General features: G+C 48.8%; 1 protein-coding gene and 1 non-coding gene across 2 annotated transcripts in view; one reads left to right on the top strand and one right to left on the bottom strand.

The window, feature by feature from the left end:
* Positions 1-11,834, bottom strand: part of SLIT1 (slit guidance ligand 1) — a 232,469-nt gene extending 220,635 nt beyond the window's left edge. Inside the window, exon 1 of the mRNA XM_029060451.2 lies at positions 11,366-11,834. Within this exon, the coding sequence (XP_028916284.1) occupies positions 11,366-11,550 (185 nt within the window). The 5' untranslated portion in view covers positions 11,551-11,834. The remainder of the gene's footprint in view (positions 1-11,365) is intronic.
* Positions 3,238-3,376, top strand: LOC114810925. Its single transcript, XR_003758614.1, has one exon. It is a non-coding gene; the product is annotated as a small nucleolar RNA SNORA7 (small nucleolar RNA).
* Positions 11,835-12,153: the final 319 nt, after the last annotated feature.

The raw sequence follows: 12,153 nt of genomic DNA, 5'->3' as shown, positions 1-12,153 counted from the left end.
ATTGGTTAACTTGTCCAGGGTCACCCAGGAGGCCAGTGGCAAAGATCTGTGCTCTCTCCTCTAGGCTAATGGGGTCCCGGCAAGCACAGACTGAGCAGGGTGACTGATATGGCTGGAGTACCAGGCCTGGGTCTGGGAGTCAGAAGGAACTGTGTTCTAATCCCAGCTCCACCCTTGTCTCCTGGGTGACCTTGAGCAAGTCACTTCACTGGGCCTCGGTTACCTCATCTGAAAAATGGGGATGAAGACTGCGAGCCCCGTATGGGACTGTGCCCAACCTGATTAGCTTGTACCTACCCGGGCGCTTAGTACAGTGGCTGTAGATAGCAAGTGTAGACTGTATGCTCATTGTGGGCAGGGAATGTGTCTGTTATATTGTTGTATGGTACTCTCCCAGGTGCTTGGTATAGTGCTCTGCACACAGTAAGCACTCAATAAATATGATTGACTGACTGATAAAAACAGAAAACCTCCACATGGCCAGGTTTCTGGGAGTCTCTTGGGATTTGCAAGAAAGATAAACTCTCTTCCGACAGATCTCAGCCTTCTGGACAAGCATGGCTCAATGTCTTGGTGGAAAGAGTGTGATCTTCTGGAAAGAGCACAGGCCTATGACTCAAAGGCAGACGATCAAGTGATCAAAATGTTGATCAAAGACAACGGCAGAGACTCAACTTTTTATTGAGTGGAAGAAGGCAATGGTAAACCACTCCTGTATCTTTACCAAGAAATCTCTATGGATACACACACCAGAACAACTTTGTGACAAGAGATGGGGCATTCTAAAGAGGATGCGTCCATGGAGTTGTTATGGTTCAGAAATGACTTGGTGGCATTTGAAGAAGATTTGTTAGGCAGTTACTAAATGCCAGGCACTATATTGAGCACTGAGGTACTTACAAGCTAATCAGGTTGGACACAGTCCAAGTTCCACGTTGGACTCACAATCCCAATTCCCCATTTTACAGATGAGGAAACTGAGGCACAGAGTAGTTACGTGACTTGCTCGAAGTCACACAGCAAAGACAAGTGGTAGAGTTGGGATTAGAACCCAGGCCCTTCTGACTTTCAGGCCTGTGCTCTTTCCACTAGACCTCTCCGCTTGTCAACTCTTCCCCCTTGATCCTTCTGGAACCCCTTCCCCACAAAAATCCACCAGGTCCCAGGTCTCCCCATCCTCAAAGCCTCCCCTAAATTCCCCCTCCTTTGGGAAGCCTTCCTGCCTCCTGTCATGTCACTTCACCCTCAGCCAAGGCATTTTTCTACTTTATTCCAGTTCTCACCACTTAGATACCTAGACCTATTTATTTGTTCAATTACTTTATCCTTTTTGTGTGTGTGGAATTTATTAAGCACTTACTATGTGCCAGGCATTGTATTAAGCACTAGGGTAGATACAAGCTAATCAGGTTGGACACAGACCACGTCCCATGTGGGGCTCACAGTCTTAATCCCCATTTTATAGACAAGGTAACTGAGGCACAGAGAAGTGAAGTGCCTTGTTCAAGGTCACACAGAAGACAAGTGGCAGATGCAGGACTGGAACCCGTGCTCTTTCCACTAGGCCACGCTGCTTCTCATACAGGCATCCTGATGCATCTGTTATACTGCCTGCTAAATTCTTCTTCCTGCTCCCACTATTTGTAAATCATTTTTGTCTTTCCCCGCACCCATTACATTATAAACTCCTAGTGGGCATCAATTGTGTGTCTACCTTCTGTTGCACTCTCAGTCAGTCAATCGTATTTATTGAGCACTTTCTGTGCACAAAGCACTGTACTAAGCACTTGGGAGAGTACAATACAACAATAAACAGACACATTCCTGGCCCACACGCTCTCCAGAGCATTTAGTGCAATGCTGTGCCACTTTATCTTGTCTTATGCCGTTGACTCATTTCTGACCCATAGCGACACCACAGACACATCTCTCCCAGAACTTCTCGCTCTCCATCTGCAATCATTCTGGTGGTGTATCCATAGAGTTTTCTCGGTCAAAGTATGGAAGTAGTTTACCATTGCCGCCTTCCGCTCAGTAAACTCGATTCTCCGCCCTCGACTCTCTCCCATACCACTGCTGCCCAGCATGGGTGAGTTTTGACTTGCAGTTTGCCTTCCACTCAGTAGCCACTGGCCAAGCTAGGAATGAAATGGGGATGCCTCTGTTTGACTCTCCCTCCCATAGCTGAGACTGGTAGAGGACTGGAAGCTCTCCAGATGCGACCCTGAGAGGGACTGTGCACCTAATAGGGGTTTAATAAGTGTCACTGACGATTATGATGATAATAATGATCTGCTGGATTGTAAGATCCTTTAGGAGCGGGTCATATTTATTTATTCTAATGTACTCTGCCAATTAATCATCATTAGTATTTATTGAGCATTTGCTGTGTGCAGAGCAATCAGACAATGCTATTTATTGAGTGCTTACTATATGCAGAGCACTCTTCTAAACACTCCGTAGAGTAAAAGAGAATTAGCATAAACATTTCCTGCCCATAATAAGCTTACCATCTAGAGGGGGAGAACTGTACTGAGTGTTTGGGAGAGTACAAAGCAACAGAGTTGGTGGACACATTCCCTGACACCTGGAGCTTAAAATCCAGAGTGGAGACATTAAAACAAATAAATTATGGATATGTATATAAGTGCTTTGGGGCTGAAGGTTGGGTGCATGTCAAGAACTTAGTGAATAAAGATCCAAATGCATAGACCGGTGGAGGCAGTAGGGGAAAAGAGGGTTTGACCAGAGAAGGCCTCTTGGAAGAGATGTGATTTTAATAAGGCTTTGAAATAATAATTATTATGGTATTTGTTAAGCACTTATTATGTGCCAGGCACTGTAAATCAAAGCAAATCGGGTCGGACACCGTCCCTGCCGTCCATGAGGCTCACAGCTTCAATCCCCATTTTACAGATGAGGCTACTGAGGCACAGAGAAGTGAAATGTCTTGCCCAAGGTCACACAGCAGACAAATGGCAGAGCCAGGATTAGAACCCATGACCTTCTGACTCCCAGGCCAGTGCTCTATCCACTACACCATGTTATGTCTACGGGAAAAGTGGAGAGAGTGGTGGTTTTTCAGATATGAAGGGGTAGGAAGTTCCAGGCTAGAGGCAGGACGTGGGCAAGGGGTCAGCAGCGAGATAGACAAGACAGTGGTACAGTAAGCTGGCACTAGAGGAGTAAAATGTACAGACTGGGTCCTAGTAGGAAATCAGCGAGGTAACGTAGATGGCCTTCCTCAGGATCACACCTGGAGAGTTTCCAATACTCTATCAGTTTTGGCTATGGGAGGTAGAGTCAAGCAGAGGCCTACCCAATCCATTCCTAGCTTGCCCAGTGGCTAGCGAGTGGAAGGCAACCTGCTACAAGACAAAACTCACCCGTTCTGGGCAGCAGCAGCATAGGAGAGAGTCAAGGGCAGAGACTCAAGTTTACTGTGCGGAAGGAGGCAATGGTAAACCGCTTCTAGATTTTTACCAAGAAAAAACTCTATGGATCCACTACCAGAAGGATTGCAGATGGAGGTGGGGCGTTCTGGGAGAGTTGTGTCAAGCAGCATGGCTCAGTGGAAAGAGCACGGGCTTGGGAGTCAGAGGATGTGGGTTCTAATCTCCCTTCCACCACTTGTGTGTTTGGGACTTTGGGCAAGCCACTTAGCTTCTCTGGATCTCAGTTACCACATCTGTAAAATAGGGAATAAGATTGTAAGCCCCAGGTGGGACAACCTCAATACCTTATATTTACCCCAGCGCTTAGAAGAATGTTTGGCACATAGTAAGTGCTTAACAAATACTATAATTATTATTATTATTATGGTGCAAAGACGACTCAACAGCATAAGACAAGACAGGGTAAGTGGGGGCAAGCTGATTGAATGCTTTAGGATTTCTGTTTAATGAGGAGGTGGATGGGCAACCTGTCTAACCTGGATTTGCTTGTATCTACCCCAGAGCTTAGTACAGTGCCTGGAACATAGTAAGCGCTTAACAAATACCACCTTTATTATCACTATTATTGAGGAGTGGGTAGATATGGGTTGAACAATTTTTTTAAAAAAATGATCTGGACGGCAGAGTGAATTATGGACTGGACAAGGCAGAGGCAGGAGGCAGGGAGGTCAATGAGGAGGCTGACACAATAGTCAAGGCAGAACGGGATAACTGCTTGAACCAGCAAAATAGCTGTTTGGATGAGCAAGCAAGGGCAGATATTAGCAATGTTGTGAAGATGGAGCCGACAGGATTTGGTGACAGAGAGGTAAATAAAGGGTGCAAATCCAAGCGCAAGGGTGGTGTAGAAGCGATTGGGAAAAGAGGAAATGAGGGCCTAGTCAGGGAAGGCCTGTTGGAGGAGATGTGCTTTTAATAAGGGTTTGAAGATGGGGAGAGTGATCATCTGTATATGGCTTCTCTGGCCCTTCCCAACCACCTTTCCTGGCTCACTCCCTAAGTGGCCAGGGATTTCTGGGCTGCTGCGTCTCAGGGAACATTCCCTTCTTCCCACCCATTTCCTGACTTCATGTTAAAAGTCACACATCACCAACCCTGCATTATATCTGTAATGTATTTATATTAATGTCTGTCTCCCCCTCTAGACTGTAAGCTCACTATGGGCAGGGAAATGTGTCTGTTTTTTGTTATATTGTACTCTCCCAAACACTTAGTACAGTGTTCTGCACTCAATATATGCTCAATAAATACAACTGAATGAATAGTTCATGCTCTCCACCTGAAAAATCGCCCGAAATTGAAATCTCCCCAACAAGAGATTCCCAGCAGCGACCCAGAGAGGGGGAAGGAACACCAACAGGGCAACAGCCACCACCACCTCTCTTATTTCATTTGGTCGCCACCTATAAACTCAGCTACCCGCTCTCCCACTCAAGGGGCCCAGAGCCCAAGACCGGCAATGAGCCCAAACCTTTTGCAGCTTGGCTCCAGGCCCTCGGCTTTCCCGCATATGTCAGGCACTGACATCTCTTTGGGCAAGCCCCATAACAGAGCCAAACTAGGCCCTCCTCTCGCCAAGCATTGCTCTCATTGGCTTCCAAGTACTAGAGCTCTTATAAGACATTCCAAGGCACAGCTTGTTCCAGTGGGACGACCAAGAATGATCCATCATTTCCTGATTTCTTAGGGGCAAGGGATTAGGCCCGCTCAGTTGGCAGGCTGGCCAATAACTGCAAGACCAAGTCACCGGAGGGCCCCCAATGATGGCAATAAAATAACCACAGTGAAGGTGCCTTGGAGGTCAAATTAATTAGTGTGCGCATCTTTCGCCTCGGTAGAACTGAGGGGGCTTGAACGCTATGCCCAGGAGGGCAGAGGAAAATCCACAGGGTGGGAGTGAAGAACACCGGATCCCAGGGCCGGAGAGCAAGAAGGCAGCAGCCATCACTCGCCTGCATCTTCGGGACCATGGTGACAGAAAGAAGAGCCCCAGAAACAGATTTTTTTTATGGTATTTGTTAAGCGCTATATGCCAAATACCACTCTGAGGTGGATACAAGTTAATCAGGCCAGATGCAGTTCCTATCCCATGTAGGACTCCCAATCTAAGTAGAAGGCATCACAGGTATAGAATCACCATTTTGTAGTTGAAGAAACTGAGGCACAGAGATGTGAAGTGACTTGCCCAAGGTCATGCAGCAGATAAGTGGTGGAACCAGGATTGGAAACCAAGGCCTCTGGCTCCCAGACCCCCAGAGAGTAAATGAACCAGAAACAGAGTGCGTTCCCGGCTGCCATAACTGCAGGGAGAAGGACCTGAGATGATGCGGTGAGGGGGCTGGGGAGAGGAGGCGGCACAGAGAGCAGCAGCTCTGCCCACTTTGACCATCACTCCGGTGACTCTCTACTGCTCCTGCAATAGGGTTGGTAAAATGGGGCTCAGATCTACTTCAATCAACTGTACTTACTATTTACCATGTGCAGAGTGCTGTACTAAGCACTTGAGAGAGTCCAATACAGCAGAGGTGGTAGCTACGGTCCCTGACCACAGTGAGCTTGCAGTCCACTCACGCTGATCCCCTCATCCTCACCTTCTAGATGTAAGCTCTCCATGGGCAGGGAATGTGTCTGCTTTTTGTTATATTCTACTCTCCTAAGTACTTAGTACAGTGCTTTGCATACAGAAAGTGCTCAATAAATGTGATTAAATGAATGGATGAACTGACCCAGCTGAGTGGAGGGAAGGAAATCTTCCAGGAACGAAGGGTGGGTGGGAAGTTGCAGAAAGCACTTTCCTTTCATTCATTCAATAGTATTTACTGAGCGCTTACTATGTGCAGAGCACTGTACTAAGCACTTGGAATGTACAATTCGGCAACAGATAGAGACAACCCCTACCCATTGACGGGCTTACAGTCTAATCGGGGGAGACAGACAGACAAAAACAATAGCAATAAATAGAATCAAGGGGAGGTACACCTCATTAACAAAATAAATAGGGTAATAAAAATAAATACAAATGAGCAGAGGAGCACAGTGCTGAGGGGAGGGGAAGGGAGAGGGAGATCCTTGCAGTCTGCCCCTTTCAGAGGATTTCTGGGTAAGTGTGAGTATGATGTGAGCTCGTTGTCAGCAGGGATTGTCACTGATTATTGTTGTATTGTACTTTCCTTTACACTTAGTACAGTGCTTTGCACATGGTAGGCGCTTAATAAATACAACTGAATGAATGAAATACGACTGAATTAATGAATGTGGGGCCCCAGGCTAGGGGACACCTGCTTGGCTGAAGGGTACTAGAGTGGGGAGAGCCACACATCTGCGTGCTGCAATCTCATTTCCGTCCAAATTTTTCTAAAATTAACCACCTAAAGCTGAAAGGCAAGTGCCCTGAGGAAGATGGGAACCAACATTCATTCATTCATTCATATTTATTGAAGCACTTACTGTGTGCAGATCACTGTACTAAGCGCTTGGACACAGAAGCTACCCACCTACCCCCCTCTACTGTGAGCCAGAAAGTCATGGGTTCTAATTCTGACTTCACCATTTGGCTGCTGTGTGACATTGGGCAAGTCATTTTACTTCTCTTGCCTCAGTTACCTCATCTGTAAACTGGGTATTGAGACTGTGAGCCCCACATGGGATGGGGACTGTGTCCAACCCGATCTGCTTGTATCCACCTGAGCGCTTAGTACAGTGTCTGGTATACCATAAGTACTTAACAAATACTACAATTATTATTAATATAATCACTGGGTGGGCAGGCTGCAGCCAGATTGGATGTGAGCTACCACCAATGTGAGCTAGTACAGTGCTCTGCACAAAGTAAGAGTTCAATAAATACGATTGAATGAAGAAATGAGACCCTGCCCAAGCCACTCCAAACCCTGTTCCCAGTTCATATTTGATCTACTCCAGAAAGTGAATTATTCAGCATCAATCACTGGAATTTATCAAGCACTTACTGTGTGCATAGCACTGTACTAAGCCCTTGGGAGAGTACAATACAACAGAGTTGGTAGGCACATTCCCTGCCCACAACCGTCATGAGGAGCTGCTTGGATCCCTGCTGCTCCATCCCCTAAGCAGTGCAGCTTAATGGATAGAGCACGGGTCTGGGAGTCAGAAGGCCCCGGATTCTAATTCCAGCTCTGCCACATGTCTGCTCTGTGACCTTGGACAAGTCACTTCACTTTTTTGAGCCTCTGTTACCTCATCTGTAAAATGGGGATTAAGAGTGTGAGCCCCATGTGGGACAGGGACCGTATCCACCCTGATTAACTTGTATCTACCCCAGCACTTGGCACATAGTAGGCACTTAACAAGTACCAGAATTATTAATTCTTGTCCCCAGGCTGCAGCAGAGCCTCCTTTCCTATAAGTCTCCCCTGAAATCCACCTTTTATTTCCCCAAGGGGGAGAGGGGGAGCGGGGAGAGCATCATGGAATCATAAAGTTCCCTGGCCACATGGGCTGCCATAGAAACTAGCCAGAGGACAAAGGAGAGATGCACAGCTGCAGTCTATAAAGATTTCACAGCCTTCGAAGACGCTGCTGCCTCAGTCTCTGATAGTGCCTGACACTCATATTGATTAGCAAGATACACGTGGAAAATTACCACTGTTATTTTAAGTCCAGAGTTCGCTTTTTCCCGGGGCCTCCAGAGTCTCCTATTTCCATCATCTCTCTTTCTTTCCGGTCCATCTACTAGAAATACAACCTCTCCTCTTTCCGGCCCCTGCCCCTCCCGGTCCCTTGAGCCTTCTCTCAGAGTAGCCCCAGGTACAGTAGCTTTCCCCATGCAAAGCCAAAAAGTATGAGAGAGAGAGAGAGAGAGAGAGACCATTTTCTTATCTGCTCAAGGATGATTAATTCCCAGGTCTCTTTAGGGCTTGCAGTCTCCACCTTCATCCCTCAATTGCAAAACTTCATTTTTCATGGCACCTTCTTCGCTAACTCCAACCTTCTCCACTCTTACAGGGTCAGTAACTGAAGGGAATTCAACTGAAAGTGATCCCTGGGGGTAAGAAGAAGGGGGTGGGGAGAGTTTCTGCTACGAATTGGAAAAGGAAAAAGATAGGCAGAGATTAAGAACTACAAAATAAACGTTCTATTGCTAGATGAGAATACAGGGAGAGAAATAGGCAAGGCAGGGCCAGGAAAGGGTCCTTATCAGTCAAGGATATTTATAGAGTGCTAACTGGATGTAGCATACTCTATTAAGTGCTTGGGAAAGTACAACAGAGGTGGTACGGTTTACAGGCAGAGGCATTAAAATAAATTACAAATGGGAGAAATAGTAGAGTATAAGGATTTGGACCTAAGTGCTGTGGGGCTGGGGTAAGAAGCCAAGTGCTTAAGCAGTACATAGCCAATTGCCAAGGTGATACAGAGGAGAGGGAGGATAGAGAAAATAAGGGCTTAGTCAAAAGGAAATGTGATTTTTAGGAAGGTTTTGAAGATACGGAGAGTGATAGGTTCTCAGATATGAGGGAGGAGGGAGGGTGGGCAGAGCACCGTACTAAGCACTTGGGAGGATACAATACAATGGAGTTGGTCCATATAATCCCTGCCCCCAAAAAGCTTATTTTTTAAGTGGACAAAGCACAGGACTGGGTAAGTCAGAAGACCCAGGTCCTAGTGTCATTTCTGCCACTTGCCTGCTATGTGATCTTGGGCAACTCACTTAACCTCTCCACACCTCAATTTCATCTGTAAAATGGGGATTAAATTCCCACTCTCCACCCTCTTTAACTGGGAGCCCCATGTGTGGCCTGTTTCCAATCTGATTATCTTGTATCTATCCCTGTTTAGCATTGACTTAATAAGGACCCTTATAATCCTTGTGAAGAGCTGACCACCAGGGGATTTCATCCAGTTGGGAACCCCCGGAGCCATAGAACAGATTGGAGATAAAGAATGATTTACTGAAGGTTCACCCAGAATCCAGAGGAACTCCGGCTTTTTGCCTAGACTCGAAAGACCATCTCTCCTTTTCCCTTCTTCCCCAATCCTCTTACTCCTTTCATTCAACTCCCTCTCTTCCCCCCAATTTACAACACCTGCCAGGGCTACAAATTAAGGAAGTTTACACAGTCACCAGAAACAGCTGTCAGCAAGATAACCGAGGGGAAACCTCTCTGCTCACCTCTCGCTAACTTCCTTGTGGAAAGTTTGACCAAGGAGACAGATATTTTCAGACTCAGCACTCTGCATCTAACCTGCAAGGAGCCATTTAAGTGAGCTAAAAATTTTCCAAAATACCCGCCCTCTGAAACTGGGGGAGAGAAAACTACCGGGGTGCTAAGAAATCATCGCAGCTTCCTAAAAAATCCAACATGCAATCTTCCCTCCAAGGAGGCTAGAACTGTGAGTGCAAGATCTACAAACACACACATACCACCTTAGTGATGTGTACAGAAGGTGTTCAGAAATGCAGAGAGCAACACAATGAATTTACATAAACACACAGACTGTCTATAGAGATAGAACACAGATTGCACAGAAATATAAACACATGCTTTCAGTGCACACATTTAAGCACACACTCGTTCTCCCCCAACAAGGCTCAGGCAGCGCTATGAACGACACATGGCGTTTTTAAGAATTCAAGATTGAAGGTGGGGGTGAAAGAAATGATGTTCTCATGACTTAAAATGGACAATCTCTCTAACCTTGGGACTCTCCTTCCAAGAGTCTGCTCCACCAAAAAAACCAAAAAACCCTTGTCACAGCTCCCCCTCTTTTTTAATGTTAAGTGTTTCCTATGTTCCAGGTACTATACTAAGCCCTGGGGTAGATACAAGATAATCAGGTTGGACACAGTCCATGTCCTACCCAGGTCTCACAGTCTTAATCCCCATGTTACAGATGAGGTAACAGGCACAGGGAAATTAAGTGACTTGTTCAGGGTCACGCAACAAATAACTGGCAGAGCCCGAATTAAAATCCAGGTCCTTCTGACTCCCACACCTGTGCTCTCTCCACTAGGTCATACTGTGTGGCTTAGTGGAAAGAGCACGGGCTGGGAAGTCAGAGGATGTGGGTTCTAATCCCAGTTTTGCCACTTATCTGCTGCGTGACCTTGGACAAGCCGCTTAACCTCTCTGTGCCCCAGTCCCGTCATCTGTAAAACGGGGATGAAGACTGTGAGCCCCACGTGGGACAACCCGATTCCCTTGCATCTACCCCAGCGGCGAGAACAGTGCTTGGCCCATAGGAAGCGCTTAACAAATAGCATTATTATTCTCCAAGTACACTGTCTGCATTTGGATTTTGCCAGGGTCTCCCCCTCTCCCCTGAACTAGGGGCAGTTGGGATTCAAGCCCCCAACTCCAAATCTGGCTACGGGCCACTGTGACAGAGCCCGATCCCGATCTGGCTTTAGAGGGCAGAGGAGGGAAGAGGGAAAACCAACGTGTGGCTTGCCAGGGAGATAAGGCAGCACCAGGGAAAACAAAAGGGAAGAGAGAGCGACTAAAAGCCTCAGCCGGATTCCGGGTTCCAGTGTCCAGGGGTCCCCCAGCCCCCCAAAGGGGGGGATTGTCTAGCAAAAGAGGTGCGGGCAACCCTTCCGGGGACGTTGGCAGGGCCGAGTCGACAGAATCAGCATGCACCTTCAAGGCAGAACGTGCTCTGCAAATTAAAGAGAGCAGTCCACCGGGAGCGGGGGGGACGTGGGAGGGGGATGGGGAAGGGGGGTTCGCGACCCCCAAGAGGGCATTTTAGACCGAGCTCCCAGAAGCTCCCGAGGGCGGCGTTCCTCGTCCAAGCAATCACCTCTCCGCCTTCGCCCGGTTCTCCCACCGCCCCCATCCCGGGGTTGAGAGAGGAGGGGTGCTGAATTGGGGTGGGTGGGGTCTGCGGGGCGTCGGGAGGTGCGAAGGGGCAGCGGTGGCCGTACTTACAGCCTCTCGGTGGCGCGGGGGATGTTTTTGGGCACGGCCCTGAGGCCGGTGCCGTGGCAGTCCACGGTGGTCCCCGTGCAGGTGCAGAGGGCCGGGCATCCTCGGGCCTCCGGGGGGAAGGCGGCCTGCCAGGCCAGGACCCACAGGGCGGCCCGGAGCCCCCCGAAGGGCCGCTTCACGCCCATGGTGCCCCCGCCGCCCCCGCCGACCGCTGCTTGGGGCCCTGCCCTCCTGCCACCATGCCAGCCCCCGCCGGCTGGGCAAGCCAGAGCCCCGGGCAAGGCCGGCCCGACGCCGGGGGGCGGGCAGAAGACCGGCCCCTGGACTGCAGGGAGGGTCGCGGCCACTCGCTGGACGCAGGTTTCCCTCCGGAACGCAGCTCGGACGCCTAGTCCTCCCTCTCCCTCTCTCTCCTCAAATGAGGAGCGGATAGGAGGAGGAAAACGGGAAAGGCACGCTCACACGCACTCACTGACACACTGACACACACACCCACTCCCAGCCATCAATCTCCGGCGGCAGGCTCAGCCCTGACTCCTCCCCGCTCTGCTCCCCTCCCCAGCATCCCCCTCCCCAGCATCTCCTCCCCTCCTTATCGTTCCCTCCCCATTATCCCCCCTCCCCATCATCCTCCTCCCCATCACCCCTCTCCCCCCTTATCATCCCCTCCCCATTATCCCCCCTCCCTATCACCCCCCTCCCCAAGACCTCCTCCCTTCCCCATCACCCCCTTCCCCTCCTTATCATCCCCTCCCCATTATCCTCCTCCCCATCATCCCCCTCCCCAT

Source organism: Ornithorhynchus anatinus, chromosome 3 (assembly GCF_004115215.2).
Source record: "Ornithorhynchus anatinus isolate Pmale09 chromosome 3, mOrnAna1.pri.v4, whole genome shotgun sequence".
Classification (NCBI taxonomy): Eukaryota; Metazoa; Chordata; class Mammalia; order Monotremata; family Ornithorhynchidae; genus Ornithorhynchus; species Ornithorhynchus anatinus.
The sequence above is the reverse complement of the archived record's forward strand: the minus strand, read 5'-3'. Positions and strand labels throughout refer to the sequence as shown.